The sequence below is a fragment of the Polyergus mexicanus genome, unplaced genomic scaffold (assembly GCF_030449975.1).
Source record: "Polyergus mexicanus isolate NDT 795.1 unplaced genomic scaffold, iyPolMexi1.0 SCAF_4, whole genome shotgun sequence".
Taxonomy (NCBI): Eukaryota; Metazoa; Arthropoda; class Insecta; order Hymenoptera; family Formicidae; genus Polyergus; species Polyergus mexicanus.
The window spans coordinates 705,461-725,969 of NW_027223324.1; the positions used below are offsets into that span (position 1 = coordinate 705,461).

Sequence of the window (20,509 nt, forward strand, 5' to 3'; positions counted from 1 at the left end):
TAATTATTATATTTACCTCGATTAATCTACGTAAAAAAATACGAGGCTAAGGTTTCTCTTTCTTCGCCACAAATCCGGACATAAAGCGATTAATCGGTATCCTGTACAAACGACCAAGCTTTCGTAAGCTACTATACATTTCGTCCACCGATGGCACCACTAACCACATTGCCATCTCGTACTACGTACTACGTACTACATACTACTCCATTCAAACTTTACCATATGGGTAGCTTCCATTGACAGGCGGTGACATTACACTGAATGAACTTGCTTCTAGCGCCGCTCTACGGATAAGGAGCGAATAACAGAGTTACCGCCACAGAATAATTCCATAAAATCGCGGCACCTACCGCAGATCCCTGTCTTGACAGAAGACGATGCACGTTGATCCGTTCGTGCGTACTGCGTGCGTGTGCGTCGTCGCATAAATTTTCGCAGGTGGTGATTTTTCGGTGTTGCAACGAGAGGAGCCCCGAGATCTGCGCCGGTCGACATCCGAGAAGTAAGAGTCCGAGACGCCTTGATCGAGGGGTGTAGTCCGAAATCGAAGGAGAAAAAAAGGACCTGCGATACATATCTTGCGTTGAATTTCGTGCTATCCCGTGAGAAGATTACGAGACGCGCACGTTTAGAAGGAGGAACGGAGAAGGAAGAAGAGGAAGAAGGAGGAGAGAGAAGAGTTCGACGATATCGGTCTGACGTATACGATGTCAGGTCGCTTCGAATCAAATTCGTCACTATCTTGTATCTGAAAAATTGCAGGAAATTGGAGTGCACGCGAGGAAATAGACGACATTCTGATCGGTGTGATCGACGTGCCAACGAGAATCCCTGCCAATGTGCAATTCGGCGGACACATCCTACGTACAAAAGTTAGGTTATCTGCATCTGGGGGATGATACCGCGGACACCGATGGTGCGACGAATGCGACCAGGGTCTCAGGTTCCAGACCCGAGGCCCAGGTGCCTGTATCCAGGAACGTGATCAATAGAAACGATGCGAGAACGTCCGGTAGATCCGTCGGTGCTATTGAGAGCTTCATTGAAGGCAATTCTTCGGATATTTCTAGACAGGCAGCTACAGGCACAGATTATAAATATGAGCGTGAAAACATAATAGCTGCTTCACGATTTGCTACTCCCAAGCCAGTGGAGCAAATTAATACGTTACAACAACAGCAGCAACAGAATCAGACTCGCGGAGCTCATCAACAGGCTCCTGTTTATGAAAATATAGACTATTATCCGCAGCAGAGTCAGCCACATCCTCCTTATTACCATCCAATAGAATCTCGAAAAAGTCCGAAAAGTAGTCCTAGAGCTTCCTTGGTTGGTGATTCCTATGAAGGAAATTATAGAAAAGCTCAACCGCAAGTTCCAACTGGCAATCGTTATCAAAGTACATCACCGGCAAAAGAATTACCTCCGTATGAGGCACCACCGGTATATGAAAATATACAGGAAGTACACTTCTCTGAGAACATACAAAATAAGCCAGGACCTCAGGTCCCGCCAAATTATTATCATCCAGCAAATATCAATGGTGGTGATTATGTTGTTATGACTGGAAAGGTAGGTTCTCAATCTCAAAATCAACGCGGTATGTCTCAAAATTTATCATATACTCAACAAAGGAGTGGAAGTATATGTGGTCAAAGTTATGATGGTTCAAGTTTACAGCGGTCAATAGATTCATCTACATCTAGATACTTACAGAGCTCATCCTCTACATCCTCAGACCATCAGGCTGGAAGAAGCGCTTATGTACCTCCATCTGAACTGCAACAACCAAACAGAAATTTTAATTACAACTCTGATCAACAACAGCAACAATCTCCTAAATCCGGTTTACCGTATCACAGTGAATCACCTCCTATACGTTTACCACCGGAACCTCATCATTATCGCGGTTTATTGGAAAGTACTATGAGTGGACAACAAGCATTTCGTGCTACAAATCAAATTGATAGTGGTCAATCTTCCCAATTTCGGCAGGACAATACACAGAATTACAAGCAATATATTGATCCTTCTTCGAGAACTGCAAATTTCACCGGTGACTCACAAGCTAGAAATTCGCCAGTGTATGGAATTCGCCCAGGGGAGCAGACAGCATGTCATAATTCTCCATGTTACTCTCCAAATCGTGCAATGCCTCAGAATGAAAGGAATTACCATCATCAAGAAAATCGACCGGATTTTCCTGCAAGAAATTCCCCTGTTTATTCTTCAAATCGCTCCACGGAACATTTGAGATTAGGTACGCTGCAACAAAGTGATAGGAATTATGTCTCAGATGTATCGGATCTCCCAGCTACAAAGAGTTCGCCTTTATATTCTCCGAGTCGAAGTGATCCTACTAGGACCATTATTCCTAGCAATAATGCGATAAGAGAATCTCCAAAAACAAGTCCAACGCATGGTCAGATGCCATCAGACATTACTTCGCAGAATATGGTCAATTCACCTAGACATGGATTGCATCCTTCGTTCAACAGTTCCATTGGGAGTCCTATACGTGTACAGGTGCAAGCTCCTGTCATTAGTGCTTCAACTACTGCCAGTGAAACTGACATCAATACTGGTCCTAGGATCACTAGTCTCCCCCCTGGTGTCACCAGCGGAGTTGCAGGGCCCGTACTCTTAAGTGCCGGTGTACCTGTATTGCAAAGACCTTCCAATTCGGAGGCAGAAGAGAGAAAGTCCGTTAGTCCGCCGATTAAGCCTGCACCTGGGAAGGGATTGCTACCCTATAATGTTATTTCTAGACCTTCGGTAAGTCTATCGCTACTGCATGTTAAATTTTTGTTGAGAAATCTTGCGCTTTTACTAGAAATTTTATATCTGCACTACAAATCTTATCTCAAAAATCCTGTACATGCTTTTCTCATCTCCTTCTATATCTACCATACTTCTATCGCATTTTCGTTTGTTACCATTACTGCATATTTTGCTAAAAAAAATAATCGAGGTAGCGTAATTAATACAACTGCGTTAAATGGGTTAAGGAAACGCGTTGACCATAATATACGACATATATCAAGCTTGTACCTTGGCTGAACGCCATAAAGACTATATATAAAATTCGTACAAGAGGGATAAACAATGCGCTGACGCATCCCAAATTCACCGAAGCGTAATCTTATCCCGTTTAAATTACATTCTCCTCACAAACAATGTAACTTATTTACATAAATTATGGATAGTCGCCAATGTTAGCCGTCCAATGCAATTTCTCAAAAATCATGAATAATTTTTGAACATGATTTTTTTGTGTTTTACCAGCGATGATCTCATTAATGCTCACTTTAATCGCTTATTTTACACAACGCTTGACCTATGTGGCGATAAGATTAACGCGCATTTTGAACAAAAATGCGACTCACAAACGTTATATTTTTCTCGCTTGTGCACATCTTTATTGCCATTCAGTCTCTAATCCACAAAATTTCGATAACCGCTTATATGGTAATTTCGTCCAAAGAATTCTTTCTTCACGCATTCGGTGAATCATAGCCAGTAAATTGCTTGCCGCTGACAAGCAACTTGCATTCGCCGAATGATGTTTTATTCATGAGACGTTCATATTTCTACGTGTTACTTCAACACAGTTTACCTTTCTTATCTTTTTTATTTGTATCATTTTTTTTTATTTTTTTTTCCCCTTCCCTTTCTATTATTAGGAAATTGACAATGGCGCGTAGAAATAATAAACATTTTGCAATGTTTGCATATAGAACATTATATGTTATATCGAACGTTTAAAAAATTTGTTTGCATAAACATATTATTATTACTTTATAAATAATCCGAATAAGACAAGTAATAGTCATGGTTTTTTATAATTTTCTCATGATTAGATACGTATGAAATAATAGTTTAGACAAAATTTGATACTGTTATCGATCGATATGTTTTCTATATACAAATTACTTTTCGCAGGGGCCAACGGAAGCGGAGAGAAAGATAGAGGAGTTGACGAGACAACTCGAAGAGGAAATGGAAAAACAGGAGGAGGAAGGAGAGTATTTCGGTAAAAAAAGATTGTTCGCGTGACGTTCATTTCGAGAAACTAACAATAAGCTTATCGGTGCACTTGGTGTTCCATATTTCTGCGCGATAACGAACGATCCTAGACGCAAGAGCGGTCATTTATTTGGACTGAGCTATCTTTCCATGCTTCGACATTTTTATCTATATTTTTATTTTGTTTTTATGTTCCTCGTATCCTGAGGTGATAGAAAGTAGAGATTAGTGAAACGATCAGCGTGTACGGGTTCGCACGACATAATAATCGGCACGAACGAATTCATAATTTTAGATATTTCTGGGAAACCATAAAAAGAGCGCAGGTACACGTGACACTTTCGTGCTAATTCCCACGGTAACGAGTCCGCGGTAGACCGGTTTCGGAAAACGGAGTCGAGTTTCGGTGCGTCGTCGTCGCGGATACTTTTTAGCGCGACATTGTTGGCATTCACTCTCTCGCACGTCGCGTTAGCTTCCACCCAAGTATCTCTTCGCATCTCTCCTATGTAAAGGGACGAGGGCGAGTATGTGACACGCACGCGTATACATATTGTATAAGTGTATATATAAACGAATAGGCCGTTCCTCTCTCTCTCTCTCTCTCTTTCTCTAGTCACATACGGCTCTTTAAAAACGTTAAAGTAACGCTCATACTAATACCGATAAACGCGTCGATGATATAACTATTGTATTATATATCGATCTAATTATATAATCATTTCTTTGGCTTCCTCATGTCGAGGACGATAATAAGAGATAAATTCAACGATTACGCAAGTTGCAGGATTATATCTGATTATGTCTAATGCAGAATGTGTGTGTGAGAAAATTAAATTATCTCTTTTATCTTTCTCTTTCTTTTCTCCTTATATTTAATAATGCTAACTGTTTCGTAAGAAACAAGAATATTCTGTGATAAATCAATTCAATATACATCTACGCGAATTCTCCTGCGCTTTTTATTATATCTCTTTTCTTGTATTCTTTCAAAAATCTAATATTTATATTTAAGCGATGAGATGCTTTGCCCCGCTATTTTCTGAAAAGACCCGCAATGCAAGGAAAAGCGAAGAAGGATAACATACAGCGATATAACTCTTGGAAGATAAATGTGGATGGAGCCTAACGCGCACAATAAGGAATCGAGCGGACAGGAACCTCGGTCGAGCGAAGTAATGTCAGTTGAGAAGTGGCAGGCGTTTAGGCGAACGTAAATGTCCCCCTAGTTGTGCTCATACTTGCAGACGAACAGCGTTCTCCGCTGCATACGTCCTATATGCGCGACTGGTAATCTCGTTATAGATAGACAAATCCGACTTGTTGGTCGGATTCTAGTCCGGCTAGAACTGGTCTAGCAAAACCAAATCGCAAAATTGAAACGGTCAGCGTGGATGCATGCGAGTTACGGGAAGTGCATCCGCTAAGGGATGGCAGGATCGCGATTACCCATCGAGAGCTGTGAGTTTGCTTTTTTGTTCTCATTCATCCGCAACGGATTGAGTAGTTTTTGACAGCGATCGACCCCTGGTGAATGTGCATTCTCGCATCTGTCGACGCGTGTATTTTTAACCCTTCGATGGTGAACCACGAATCTCGTCTTCTTAAACTCCGTGTGTTTGTATCTCGCGCAATGAATAAGCTTCGAATTCGCGTCTTATGAAATAATATGCGATTCTATTGTGTAATTTATATTTTAAGCAGATCTAATGTTAGTCTAACTAGTCTGTTATCGTGACTTCAATATGAATTAACGATTTAAAATTTGCAAATTTGTGATTTATTATTCCACGATGATACATATGTTAAATACATACGTATGTCACCACCGAAGAATTAACGGCTATAAATTATTTCGCGCGATGCAGCATAAATGACACAGGAAAATTTCATATTGAATTATCTTTTGCTAATAGGTATCTGTCATACGTGCGGTGAGAAAGTGACTGGCGCCGGACAAGCTTGTCAAGCAATGGGCAATCTCTATCATACCAATTGTTTCATATGTTGTTCCTGCGGAAGGGCGCTACGTGGCAAAGCTTTCTACAATGTTCACGGGAGAGTTTATTGCGAAGAGGATTATTTGGTAAACCGATTCAAATGCCAAAATGATCGAAATAATAATCGATCGGTAATTCGCTTATGTCATAAAAATCGTTGTGTGTTCACAGTATTCTGGTTTCCAACAGACAGCCGAGAAATGTGCGATTTGTGGCCATCTTATTATGGAAATGGTAAGCGACGATACTCGATCGTTATCATCCGTAAAAACCTCATTGTAAATTCAATAACGTTGTCTTTTGTCTTCCACAGATATTACAAGCGATGGGCAAGTCATATCATCCAGGCTGCTTCAGGTGTTGCGTTTGCAATGAATGTCTCGATGGCGTCCCTTTCACGGTCGACGTCGACAATAAGATCTACTGCGTAAACGATTACCATAGAATGTTCGCGCCTAAGTGCGCGTCTTGTGGAAAGGGAATCACGCCGGTCGAAGTATGCGCGCTCTAAATTAATTAACTTATTATATCATCGAAACATAATAAAAGTTGATTCTTATCATTCCTTAGCAATATCGGCACATTTAAGTAGATTATTGTGTTTTGTTGAAAAATATCGCTCATATAATAATATGTATTAAAGTATACATATATATATTACTGAACATAAAATCCTGATTGATATATTCCACGATTGTAATCATTTACGAGAAAAGGATTTTGATCGACATATTTTAGTCTTATTTTTACAAACATTAATTGTAGTCAATAACGTATGTTCTATTTTGTACTGTTTAGGGAACCGAAGAAACGGTCAGGGTTGTCTCCATGGATAAAGACTTCCATGTGGATTGCTACGTTTGCGAGGATTGTGGCATGCAGTTGACCGACGAGCCGGATAAACGGTGCTACCCACTCGATGGCAGACTTATGTGTCGTGCGTGTCATATCCAACGCATATCGCACACGCAACCGAGGGCACCACAGCCGGTGTCGGCTAGTTATCAGTTTATGGGCTAAGTTACATCGATGCTTGAGCTTCTGTTGGAGCTTTCCGAACTGCGCACGTGACGATCATCCGATAATGAAATATATGGAAATCAATCAAATAAAATACAAGCCACATAGCGGAATAGAACATTTACAATTGCATGCGTGACTTAAAAAGATACATACGAGTCAGACTTTGCGAAATACATTCATGTAGGCAAACATTTACATTTATCAATATAATAGTTGTCATTGTTTATCTATAATATAATCTAATACGTTTGGTACTATCTCATGAATTATCGAATCAATACAATTAATACATCTCAATAATATATAGTAAAAACATAATAACTGCAATGTGTCGCATGCTGAGTGTGTTCTTAGAATATCAAAAGCTTGTACAATTTTAATTATTTTGACTTTTAAACGAAATGTCATTTTGACATAACTCTAAGACTGGATATATAAAAAAACTGAAATCATTACTGCCTTGTGAGATCATCTTAATTGGTAAATAGTTATGTAACCTAGTTATGTGAATCAAGAACATTTCTTTTTAATTGAAGACAAGGACCGATAGTCTAGAGAGATAAGTGGTATATTTAATATATGCAATGTTATTTATTTCAGGATGTTTGTTGCAAACACAGTAGTCTCATTAGGATGAACGAGTTGCGCAGGCAACTGTGATATATAATAGCATAATAATTATCTGTTGTTAAGCAACGATTCCATACTTTTTAGCACATGTATATATCTATCACGCGTTTTTATCATATCATAACGTAAATTTATGACGGAAACATTCTTCTGCGAATTTTCTCCGTCAATCAAGTCTCATCGTACTTCATAAAACATTCATTAATAATATTTATTAGGACAAATATATCGTCTCACTGCAAAGACTCGCGTAATATTAAAGTTCATCGATATGTGACAGAATGTAATATAATATACTTCGAGGACTATAATACGTTTAATATTTTCGCGGCATAAACAACGGAAGCTGGAAAACTATGTTTGAAAAGTATGTAGGCGTGCTATATCGATTTAGCGACAATGTTATTAGAATATTGAAAGACGCACAACTCGAGCTGCCAAATAACTATTGTTACTTTTCAAGATTAATAAACATAATTATTCTATGTTACACTTAATACTAAGTGTAACATAGAAGTGTTACTTAGTATATAGTAACTAAGTAACTAAGTTCTCGCGAATTGTAAATAAAAATGTAATCCTATTTAAATTGCATATATAATATGTATAAATGAATCAGTCCTTCAATAAAGTTAAACTGCTAAAAATGCATTTATTTCCTTCATGATGACATGGTCGCACTCGACAAAAATCTATGTAACTCCGATATATTTTTTTATGAAAAATGATTGTTTTTATTTAAAAAATATAACTGAAATTGTTTTTTTCCTACAAAAGCTTTTTCTTTCTCTTTGGGTAAGATACATTATAGTATCTTTTTCGCGCGATATTGCCGCTAAATATTCTTACCATGAGATATTATCATGTTTCTTGATGTAACTAAAATCTGTTATAATATATATGAACAATGCTTATTATTGAATATGGAGTAACAAACAAATTGGATAAATAAGTCATTAAGAAACAACTTAATTCAAGAGATAATTTATGGTAATATAGTTACATTTACAGAGAGAAGTATACATCGATACCGCGCGCGGCAGAATTAATACTCAAGCTATACCGAGCCCAATTCGTAAATCCGACATAGTGCAGGCGAAATATTTATGGTTTTGGCGGTTCCGTGTGTCGGTCCGTTTTACACTCTGCCTTGAATTTTGTCTTGTGTTCGGCTGCACATTTGTTTGACTGTATCGGCTACAACACGATTAAAGACAATTACGGAGAGAACATCTCTCACGTTGATGAAAACGCGAGAGATCTATGATATATTAATCACGCGACAAGAATACTTCGCACAGAGCAAAAACAACAAAGATCAGCACAAAATATTTGAAATTAATCGGTGACCTACTTATAGTCTTGCGCACAGGCTGCACCATGTGTGCGTGTAAAAAGAGAATAGACAAAACAGATATTTCAAATATAGACACAGAGATGATTATATATTAAACATAGTTTATTTTTTCACTCTCAGCAGATGACATTGCACTTCAGGAACATTACTCACCTCTGCTGATTGACGTTTGAATGATGCTTTGAAAGGTGCTTTTCCATAGCCTAATTTGTTGAGATATCTAATAACCATTGTTGTTCCTCCTGTATTTTAATATTAATATTTAAAATAGGACATATATAAGCAAGTGTCTATTATAAAATATTCAAATGCATACCAACTGTAACAGTATATCTCAGTGGAGTAAATATCTTATAAAGCGCATAAGTAATTGCCCAGTTGCCAGCACTTGAATTACGTACTAATTCTATATATTTTTCGCTAAAACTCATGTATTCCAATAGCTGTGCTATATCCACACCACTGGAAATATGCAAAAAAGATATCACATATAACACAATTAACTGTCAAATTCAAAGAATACATATGTGTCAGTTGTATTTATACATACTTTCTAATGGCAATGTAGAATATAGCTACCCATCCTATAGAAGTAATTATGTGTACGGGTATTAATATATGCCAATAATCTTTGGTCATTTGTTTCATTTTTTGGAATACTGATACTTTCTTCTGTTCCGTCTGAGATTTTTGGGGTTCACCCTTGGAACTTTGCTTAATATCTGAATAATATGCCAAAGCAAAACTATTTTTATTCACATCCTGCCTCAATGATCTCTGATATACGAGTACATTATTTACAAGGCTTAAAGGATTATATGACGCAGTCCTGTAATGACGATACCTTTCTGCAAAATGAAACAAGCTTCAATGTTGCACTTTTCGATATTCAACATGTCCAGGACTCAACTTACCAGGAAATGTTGACTTCCGACGTATTGTATTGACGTGACATGTATAACATGCGGACAACGGAAAATATTTCGTTAGTAACAAAGCGTTGCCTAAATCGGAGCTGAATCTCAGTCCGCGGGCCAAGATTACATCCATTTTCGAAAAACACCGCTTCTATTCCTAACCAACAATCATAAGATTCTTATGTTGCGATTTGTATATAAAAAAAGTACATAAGAACATACAGAAAGATTCGCGTATGGAGAACTTACGAAAGAGTTTTTCAAACGTAACTATTCCAATCCGTATCTTCGATCCGTGACATATATGAATACATTCACAAAAATATACAATAACATATCACACTATGCTACGATATATTAATCTCATATTACGATTCCACGAACAAAATGTCGCAAGTAGTGACATCTATGATTTGGAACATTAACGAAAAGTTATTTAAATGCCGCTGACACCGACACCACATGACACATCAGCTGGCATCGAGGGTACATCGTACTATCGTATCATCGTACATGTCTTTTAAAATCGAAGGAATTTTAATCATTTTAAAAACATTAATTAATATTTCCACGTTTATATGATCGGTCGGTGATATATATATACTGTCATGTTTTCGTTAAATGTCATGCGAAAAATCGCGATATCTCTTTACAATATTGGTTTCAGCGTAAAAATATTTTCTTTTATATTTCATGAGCTGATGCCTGAAACTCTAAATAAAAAGCTGGAATTGCGAAAAAAATTATCTCTCTCGAATATATCTTTATGTAGTGTTTTGCATTATATTTTTTAACCACACCGTATATTAAATTACATATCCGACAGTCCGCAACCTGTTAAGTGAACGGAAAAATATATTACACAATGTATTTTGTATATAATATATTAAAAGAATAACTTTTCAATAATAATGGTGCATTATACTATTATTTTAATTATTCCATTATATAACTATAATATATGTACTTCAGGATATGTAAAAATTTATCAATAATAAACAATAAAAAATTTAATTTATTATTTATTAATAATATTGGTATTATATATTAGAATTTAAAAAATGTAAGAATGTATATATATGCATATAGTAATTTAAATTAAAATAATATTTTTTTTTTTTTTTTTATAATAATATGATATGAGAAATTTTGTACATACATATAAGTATATACTTTTTTCGAATTGTCGGATACATTCAATATAATCATTAATAAATAAAAACTTTGCAAACAAGCAGTAGAGGAAATAAACTCCATAATTTAATTTTTTCCGCACTGTTTTGATACCATTCGGCAAACAATGCTGAAACAAAATTAAAAATTCCTATTTTTACAAGATACACTTTGCACTTTTATTGAATAGTATATTTTGAATCAATGGATTAATATTAATTTTGATCAAACCTCTGTCGTCGCGATTCGTGATCCAGCCGATCACAGATTGCATCTCATTTTGTCGTTTTAACCACTTATTTAAAGGCTCAAAATATTTTAACATGGCACCAGCGTCTATCCTATTTATTCTACCTCTTGTCATTTGTCTGATAACGTCTTGCCATAGTTTAGAAGATCCCATTGATAGAACATCTCTATATAAATATAAAAAAAAACATAGTTTTAGGATTTATTTCCAATAAAAACGCTATTTAATTGAAGGGTTTTCGTAAACTTTACGTACGATAATAATCGACCTGCTTCCCGTGATCTATAAATGTCGCAAGTGTACAATTCACCTGTATGACCAGAAATCTCACACAATGATTGGAATAATTGAAATTGTAAAACAATGCTTACAAAATATCTAAAAATTAATAGAAATTTAAAAATGATATATTTATTAATACATCATTTAATAGAAATATAAAAATGATATATTTATTTTTATAAATGCTACCTGCAATAATAGTAAATATATTTATATATTATATACCTACTTGACGTAAAGATTGTCCGCTGGAATATGATATTTCGCTGCCGGATCGAAATTTCTTTCAGATCTAGGCATAGGTGGAACAATACCCTGATATTGCAATCTTAATTCCCACCAACGTGCTGTCATATCTTCCACACCATCGCTAAAGATATGCCATCTCCACTTGAAAAAAATAATTACATGCAATTTATGGTTATTAAATTACTTCTCTCTCTCTCTCTCTCTCTCTCTCTATATATATATATATATATATGTATAATAAAAAACAAGTCTTGTTTAAAAGATCATGTCATAAAAAACTTACGTAAATATAGAAAATAACTGCTAGATTATGTATTAATTTATTTAATTATTAAATTTAATTATTTGTTATTAATTACCTGATCAACTATATAAGCGAACGGCATATAAGCTATTTTACGGAGAGCCATTAGCATCAAAAAATTTATGCTGCTATCATAATCATCCGTTAAATTCTTGTACAGTCCGATTTTATGCAAATGCTGCGGAGTAAAGATAGATAAACCAATCGCATCGCTGACAGCTTCGTAGAATCCTGATTTAAAAAAAAAGTATATTAGAAATTAGAATACAATATAAATATATTAAGTTTTATAATAAAAAAAATACCTGGCATGGCTTCGTTTCGAAATAACAATGGATGATCTTTGTATTGTAAATAATATTGCAAATGTGCCATTTCGTAATGCGTCGATAACAAATCCTCCATTGTATCTCTGGTACACTGTTTTATTCTGCAATTACGTAAAAGATCATAATTTTGAAAACTGTTGACTTTGTCATTTAATATAATATACATATTACACACAAACAGTAAGTTAACTTAAAATTAAATAAAAAATTAGCTTATAATAAAGAAAATTTGAAAAAATAACAAAAAGATGACCTGTAATCGATTTTGTTACAAAAGTCCCACGCACTGGGAGTGCATTTAACTTCTCTATCAACGGGTTTTTCAAAGATAGAAAATTTCCAGAATTCGGGCGGCATCGGTTTCATTCCGAGTGAAGTGAAAAACTCCTCCGCTATTTGGAACATCCTTTTTACCGTAAAAATATTCTCTCATAACATCGTTCATATTTTGCATACTTATACAAGAGTGTATCATATGCTTCAGAACATAATACCTCATTGGAGTGAGACCCTGAATCATTATATCCACAGTCACATCGAGTTTTCTGCTCGCAGGAAAAGGTTGCACCAATTCGAACAGACCTTCCCAATTTTGAGCCCACATATTTCCCAAAACATGCGCCGGTAAAGGCCCGTCCTCTCGTATTTTGTCGCCGTATTTTTCAATCAGTTTTGATCGTACATAAGTAAAAAGATTCTTGTACAGCGGAGAGATGGCTGACATCACTTCTGCTATATTTTGCTGAAAATATTCATCTTCGAACAATTCCCTCATCTGATCGCCAGCATCGGCAAAACCTAAAAAAATAAAAACATTTTGCGAGATTCAAATATATTCTTTCAGAAAATATTGTTTTATATTATATACTTTATATATCAAACTAAAGTGCTACATTTATGTAACCGAAGTCTGTTATACCGTTTAATTTAGCTGCTCGATTAGCCAATTGAACATATCTCAAATATTTATTTTGAAGCTGTGGACCAGTTGTTTCGTGCCAAGCATGCCAATAATACAATAATTCGTCATAGTCTTTCGATTGTGCCATTATTTTATTAATATCTAAAAATAAATATAAAAGTTACATCTATATTATATTTATGCATATTTATTTCTTTGCAACATTTTTTGATTAAACTAAATGAATAACCGTGATCTAGATTCAAATTACACTCTCCATCAATTTGTTTGTACGGACATACTCTGGCTTTAATATAAATCTCTTTCATCTCGGCTATTAAACGGTGTATCTGGAAATTAAATACAATAATAATGCGTAAATGCGATTGTGTAAATAGACTCGTAGTAAACATTTATTTTACTGTATTTATCTTTTTAACATTTAATAGCGATTTAAATAATATTTATATTGATTAAAGGATTAAAAATTAATGTATTTTTTATTTGAAGATAATTATCTACCTCATTAAATTTATCGTCTGACAAGGAATTTCGACCTTTTGTAACAATCATTTTAAGTTCTCTTCTTGCTAAAGGATCTGGTATTCGGCTCCAAGCAAAAGTGATTGCTTTCCGCCAAGAAGCCCTTTCAAATTTTAATTTTAATCTTTGTTCATCCACCTGATAAAAATCATATAAATGTTATAAAATATTTATAAATTATTTCTTTAATTATTAATGTGTATTATTATGTGTCGCTTTGTATAAATTAAAAAATCTGTTACACCATTCTCTGATGATTTGCATCAGTAACGTTTGTCGCGAAATTCCATTGGGCCATCGTCACTCTTGTGCACATTAACGAAGCTGCGCTATCATATTCTCTCAGAAATAAAAGAGCGTCTCCTAAGTTTACATTGAGACCCTTTAAAAGTGGTACATAAAGAAAAAGAATATTTAAAAATAAAATATGATACTTTAATATAGTTTGCTTAATTTTTTAAGTTGTTACTTAAATGTATGTGCCATTATATAATCAAAGAAAATTTGTGTTCTCTTGGACATAACGTAATTAACGATAATTATGAATAAATGTATATTTCCAGTAGCCTATATATTAAGTATATAGTATTAGTATGAAATAGCAATTGTAATTTTAAATGTACCAGTTTGATGTGTTTGAGAGAATAATAGCTATGATTTTCCGAGCGTGACCAGAGATATAATTTTAGTTAAAAGATTGTAATCAATTCAGAATCTTACCTCTAAATATTTTCCATAAGCTTCCCCTCGTAATAGAACAATGCAAAAAACAATGAGATTACGAATCCCCAATGTCATCATTCTTGATTGCAAGTTTATCGCTGTATTAATAAGTGACATAATGAGCTTCGTCGTATACGCGTTAAAATGTCTTTCATTCTCAAAAAGAATCTTAACAACAATACAATTGTTAATATTAATTGAAACACTTCGCGTTTATATTACATAATATTTAACAAAAGAAAATTTATCTGAAAACTGTATGCATACGTATAAATTCAAATTATTGTCACGTTCTTCTTGTCAAGACTAAGCCAATATAAGTCGAATATAAGTCGAATAATGGCAAAAATTTGAACAAAGTTGAATTATCGCGAATGATATCCCGTCATACAAATCGACACAATATTCTTTAAATTTATATACTTTAAGATGATAATCGATCACGTCGTCATCACTCGACAACTGATTGAGGAAATAGCAACTCGATGTCGTCGCGGCAAAACTGAATCATGGCAGAAAAAGAGACGGGTCTTTCTGGGACAGATATTCCACGGGCGAAAAGAGGAAGGGACAGGCACTATCGGTGCGTGAAGCGTAACTGTCTAACGCATCGCGGCACACGCCATAATCTTCCTACGTCGCTTTAATTTCGCAATCGCTTATCTCATAACAATTAATTTAACTCATAAAAATCTTCGATATTTTTATGATCTCATATTTATTATACCAAAGCAAAACAAATATCTCTTGCATTTTCTTTTGTTATAATTCACAGCTGTGTCATGGAAAAGAGATAAATTTTATATGTGAAAGAATGTTGTGTATTTTATTTTTTTTTAAATATTAATTAAAAGAAAAAGGTTTGTAAAGGTACGTAGCAGAGTAATAGCCGAACTTCCTTCATTTTGTAGACAAATACCGTAACTTTAATTACCGGTGGCGTAATCAGCGACAACACAATCTTACGATAGTCACTGTCACAGAATTTGCTCTTATACTTTATAAGTAATATCAAATGATATTTATTCTTAATAAAGTATACGGATAGTTATAAATTTTTCTCTATATAATAATCTTAATATTTTATATCGCACTAATATTTTAAGTCAATTATCACACACTAATATTTTAAATAAAACAATGAAGCTATATATTTTAAGTTTATTCCTACAAAACTCAAGCATAATTCCAAATGCATAAATATAATTTTGTAGTATATTTACAATGTAACTTGAGTTATTAAATGGAGTTAAGAGAAATAAGTCCTTTGAATATAAGTTCGCGAAGAGCAAGTTATGATTCGCTGCTTATAAGCATCTGTTCAGAACAATACGTATTTCCTACAACGGTAAATCTATTTTCTACGGTAGGAGAGGAGACACATTGTACCTTCGTGATTTCACCTAACTATGTATTCACTATTACATACAATCTATATTGCATAATTGCGGATATTTCGACTTTCTTAAAATACAAAAGAAGAATCAAAGATTGTCAAAATGTTTCTGTCAAATAAGATAGAACGTATAATTTTAATTTTTTTAAAATTCTTAATAATTACAAAATATCTCTGTAAAACGCTGAGATACGCCTTGTAGTTATTATCTGTTAGAATTGAGACTTATTTGTTGAATGTTTCTTTTCCTGCTTAATTGTTTGCGGATTTTACGTAATTCCTGAAGTTCTATACGCATTTTAATATAATCTATGACATCCGGAACCTGTATTTATAAAATCTTTTATAAATTATAAAGTAATAAATAATTATAATTATACTTTCACTTTTTAATCCTTCAACATTTTATCACGTAAAAATATAATAAAAATATAAAAAAAGTATTTGTGTCAAAAATAAATTTCTAAGTGTTTCCAACACAATAAAATGCACACAAAAATATTACCTCAAAGTCATCCAATAATGCCATCACCGACTTGAGCTGTTTTTCCGTTTCCTTTATTTCAACCTTCATAGTTACTTTTTCCAATTGCAGTTTCACAATTTCCTGTTTTTTAAAAGCAATGTTGTTTCTCACTTCATTCAGAATGGATATCAAGTTACCTAATTTTTCCTTGTGCTTGGTCAATGCAATACTGTAACGACCTGCATCAAATGCAACGATTTATGTTATTGCGAAGAGATCGCGGAGTATCGCTTTCTTACCCACAATCCTTTTCATTTCGAGCAGATATCGATTCTTTTCATCGATTTCTCGTATGCAAATTTCATTCTCTATGTTCAATTGTTCAAAATCTACAGCGCGTAGATTCTCGCCGAATTCTTTTCTCTGCTGCATCTGCAGCTTGACTTTCCTTATCTGAGACTTTATGGTAGTCATCTTCAATCTCATTTGTTCTATTGTGATATCAGCTATTTTCAACCATTCTTCTGTAAATCTATACATCAAACTCGTATCTATTGTCAATTTAATATGCTTACACGTAATGATCAAATATGTATAATCGAGATTCGTTTATTATATAACACCTGATAAATTTCTCAGCCGATATTTTCCCCGTAATGCTATCTACGCCTTTATGTACAATATTTTCTTCAAATTCCTCTCTAGTTTTACAAGTTTCACGAATGCTTATTTCATTTTCTTCAATTTGCGCTCGTATATATTTTCTTCTCTTAGTCGATGTTTTTTCGAGCTTCATTAATTCCTTTTGCAATTCCCGAATTTCGATATTCACCATTTCGATGCGATACGCATATGTGATTCTATGATTCGATAATTAACCGAAATATTTATTCTAATCAAAGACACAGTAACAAAAGTTATGACACCCAATGTACTAACTTTGTTCCTGCTCTTGGCGTTCTGGTTGTTAAGAGACTTGGCGTGACGCGCTGACTTCCGGATTGGATGCTAACGACACTTTCTCTGTCTCCGTCCTGAACATTCATAAAACTTCCGTTTATACTTATAACGGGTGACGTGGGGCTACGCTGAGGCGCGATTCTTTGCACGCGTTTAGCGGTTTCTAAGATTTGCGCTATTGCTGAATGAAGGATGTTAAAAAGATCGAATTAAGATTAGTATTTTTGTAAAAACGTCAATCTAAAACATTTTTTTTTTATATATGGAATAAATAGAAATTATATGAGAAAATTACTTTGAAGATTTTCAGGATCTCGACGTGCGAGATATCGTTCGAAAACATCGTTTTCTAACTTTAACAACAGATTTGAACGAGCGATATTTTCGAGCGCTTGTCGTAATTCTGTTTCTGTCATATCTGAAAGACGAATAAATTTGTCTGCGTTTTTTAGAATATAATTAAATTATATACAGATATAGAATAGTTCTATATATATATACATACATATTTATATAAATACATTACAAGTTATACACAAATTTTCTTTTACCTTCATAATAACACAATTCATCTTGTCTAGAGGTTAAAATTAAAGTTCCAATACTAAAGGCACTGATTCGTTGTCGCGACATTTTTATTCTTCAAATTTAATATTTTTTAACGGACTATTTAAAATTTTGCACTATAAACAACATATATTACATTCATGCAATATACAAACACGTGTATCTATATAATTATTTCGTACATTTTGCAATTTTTACACGTCACACGAACAAGGATATACATTTTTTTCAGCTATTTTCAAGTAATTCTCAACAAATATTTTTAAGCGCAAAGTAAATAAATTCACATCACATTACGTGTGTGCTCAGTAATTTTATTACATTTATCATAGTTTTAAAACTGTACACAAAATTGCGTGACACATTGATTGATATTGACTGAATTGAATATGTCACATTTCAGAAAAAAAATATGTGTCACATTTGTGCAATTATTTAATAATACATGATAATTTATGAGTAACGACGATGTATACTTATCAATTAAAGTTAAATATAAAAATCTACTTATAGATAGCTCGAGACGTGTTTCAATTAGGATTGCTCTTCTACTAAAACTTCTTGCTGTATTTCAACATTATCAATGTATAGAGAGTACGCTATACCAATTTCTTTTTGTTCTGAACTGTAAGATCTGATCGCGGCCTGTAAGCCTCCAACGGAGAAGAGAATCTCTGCACCACCGTCCACGAATTCGTTCTATGTACAGGATGTTGTTCAATTTAAATAAAATTTTTTTATATCGTATAATTCTCAAACATATACTTAAAAATCATATAACAATGTAAAATTTTATTACAAAATTTGAATAATAATATAATGGATTGCTTGATAAAAACTCAATGATTACCTCGACTTCCATCTCTTGTCCATTCACCCAAACACTGTGAGCTTGTTTGTCTATAAATGTCATGGAGAAGGAACTAAATATTTCAACAAAAATATATGTATAAATTGTTTTTATTATTTAATTACCTAAGACGATTCTATATTCCTCGTTCCCAACTTGGGCCAACCAAGTTTCCAATATCTTTGTTTGCGACTGAACAAATTGCTTGTAACTCTTTCCATTTACCCACAACGAGTAAGAATATTTCAAACCTATTTACACAATTGTCATGATAGAATAATAAAACATTTATTGTTGAAGATCGATAAGACGATGGGACTCTACCTGGCATCGGATCGACTCTAATCACGAATTTAGTATTATTGAACATAAAGACTTCGTCACCGACTAGACGAAACATCCAATCTCTGTGAACTATTTCGTCCCCATCAATTTTTACTATACGTCGGCCTGTTGCTGTACCATGTTCAAATTCCACTACGTGATTCCCGTCACTTAAAGGAACGGTCCACTTGGCAGTAGGTTCGGTTGCCAAACTTTCCAAATTATGAAGACTTCTAAAGAAATGTGAGAAATAAAAGTTATATAATATAAAAAGAGAAATAATACTAAAATAACAATATGATATATTAAAAAGCTTTTATCAGAAACTGTATTAATAAACAATAAAATTATATTATTATATAATAATTTTAAGTTTGTTTTCTTAAAATAGATTAAGTAATGATAGACAAATACAAACATGAATATCAAAAAGTATTGATAGTATATTTCTTGTTGTATTAGTCCATCTCTTTAATGAAAGTAGCTTCGAACAATTTTCCTCAGTCAACGATAGGCAACCAACATGCTTGGTAAACAAATTGATTGCCTACTGTTGGCAAAGGAGGCATTAAAGATCGAAATTAATTTCACTAAAGAAACAAAATGTATTCGCTTATTGCCATTAAAATTATATTACTAATGAAATCACAAATAATAATAATTAAACATAATATAAAAATATAACAAGGGATAAATGTATATGTAACGTATACATATGTAAATATTTCAATATGTAACATATTTACACACATGCTGAATAAAAGCTAAAAGAAAAAAAATAATTTTGTCTAATATTACATATAATATAAATAGAATATTTTTTTATATTAATTAAATTAATATTATAATTATATTTTTCAGTACTATAAAACGAAACTATTACTGTCCAGAAGTCTAAATCGTAGTTACATCCTGACATTATACTTGATACAGTTCATATTTGCAGAAATAAAAATAACTATACGATAGCAACTACGTAGTACTAATTAATAACTACAATAATGAATTAAAATAATTTATGCGTTGAGCAATCCTTTATACAAATACTTATTTAACATAATTATGTTTTTACTCACCGAAGTAGAACGCCTGCCATACTTCTTCTAACTGCACCTGTACTGGCCTTCTTATTGATTGCCCTTACTATGACTATCCTCTCGATCAATAATCGAGTTTATGTTTTACGTTATATCACACAATACTATTTCTTTTTAAGCACATTATAAATCGTTTAGT

General features: G+C 33.7%; 4 protein-coding genes across 9 annotated transcripts; 1 reads left to right on the top strand and 3 right to left on the bottom strand.

The window, feature by feature from the left end:
- The first annotated feature begins 355 nt into the window (after nucleotides 1–355).
- On the top strand, nucleotides 356–8,297 carry Jub (LIM domain-containing protein jub). Its single transcript, XM_070293839.1, has 6 exons — nucleotides 356–2,778; nucleotides 3,946–4,036; nucleotides 5,946–6,115; nucleotides 6,201–6,263; nucleotides 6,343–6,525; nucleotides 6,828–8,297. Exons 1-6 carry the CDS (start codon nucleotides 841–843, stop codon nucleotides 7,047–7,049), a joined length of 2,667 nt encoding a protein of 888 aa, XP_070149940.1. The 5' UTR covers nucleotides 356–840; the 3' UTR covers nucleotides 7,050–8,297.
- Nucleotides 8,298–8,455: 158 nt separating this feature from the next.
- On the bottom strand, nucleotides 8,456–10,345 carry LOC138932226 (uncharacterized protein C18orf19 homolog A-like). 3 transcript variants are annotated; one of them, XM_070293843.1, is made up of 7 exons: nucleotides 10,206–10,343; nucleotides 9,954–10,113; nucleotides 9,590–9,887; nucleotides 9,356–9,501; nucleotides 9,193–9,281; nucleotides 9,037–9,055; nucleotides 8,456–8,879 (listed from the first exon to the last, which is right to left on the bottom strand). In XM_070293843.1, exons 2-7 carry the CDS (start codon nucleotides 10,087–10,089, stop codon nucleotides 8,821–8,823), a joined length of 747 nt encoding a protein of 248 aa, XP_070149944.1. In that variant the 5' UTR covers nucleotides 10,090–10,113; nucleotides 10,206–10,343; the 3' UTR covers nucleotides 8,456–8,820. The 3 variants fall into 3 exon arrangements, with proteins under 3 accessions (XP_070149944.1, XP_070149943.1, XP_070149942.1); XM_070293842.1 differs by lacking the exon at nucleotides 9,037–9,055 and having other exon boundaries at nucleotides 8,472–8,879; nucleotides 10,206–10,341; XM_070293841.1 differs by lacking the exon at nucleotides 8,456–8,879 and having other exon boundaries at nucleotides 8,886–9,055; nucleotides 10,206–10,345.
- A 408-nt stretch (nucleotides 10,346–10,753) lies between these two features.
- LOC138932414 (angiotensin-converting enzyme-like) lies at nucleotides 10,754–14,882 on the bottom strand. 4 transcript variants are annotated; one of them, XM_070294260.1, is made up of 13 exons: nucleotides 14,708–14,882; nucleotides 14,232–14,369; nucleotides 13,967–14,125; nucleotides 13,695–13,794; nucleotides 13,463–13,606; nucleotides 13,038–13,341; nucleotides 12,797–12,949; nucleotides 12,520–12,644; nucleotides 12,270–12,445; nucleotides 11,891–12,051; nucleotides 11,635–11,757; nucleotides 11,361–11,545; nucleotides 10,754–10,790 (listed from the first exon to the last, which is right to left on the bottom strand). In XM_070294260.1, exons 1-13 carry the CDS (start codon nucleotides 14,825–14,827, stop codon nucleotides 10,768–10,770), a joined length of 1,911 nt encoding a protein of 636 aa, XP_070150361.1. In that variant the 5' UTR covers nucleotides 14,828–14,882; the 3' UTR covers nucleotides 10,754–10,767. The 4 variants fall into 4 exon arrangements, with proteins under 4 accessions (XP_070150361.1, XP_070150360.1, XP_070150359.1 ...); XM_070294259.1 differs by lacking the exon at nucleotides 10,754–10,790 and adding an exon at nucleotides 11,104–11,259; XM_070294258.1 differs by lacking the exon at nucleotides 10,754–10,790 and adding an exon at nucleotides 11,104–11,280.
- Nucleotides 14,883–15,899: 1,017 nt separating this feature from the next.
- On the bottom strand, nucleotides 15,900–20,406 carry LOC138932299 (cilia- and flagella-associated protein 263-like). The gene is made up of 11 exons (XM_070293978.1): nucleotides 20,350–20,406; nucleotides 19,274–19,506; nucleotides 19,075–19,200; nucleotides 18,950–18,999; nucleotides 18,705–18,798; nucleotides 17,828–17,950; nucleotides 17,512–17,713; nucleotides 17,196–17,432; nucleotides 16,872–17,104; nucleotides 16,612–16,811; nucleotides 15,900–16,431 (listed from the first exon to the last, which is right to left on the bottom strand). The coding sequence occupies exons 1-11, from the start codon at nucleotides 20,367–20,369 to the stop codon at nucleotides 16,312–16,314; spliced, it is 1,638 nt and encodes a 545-aa protein (XP_070150079.1). The 5' UTR covers nucleotides 20,370–20,406; the 3' UTR covers nucleotides 15,900–16,311.
- Nucleotides 20,407–20,509: the final 103 nt, after the last annotated feature.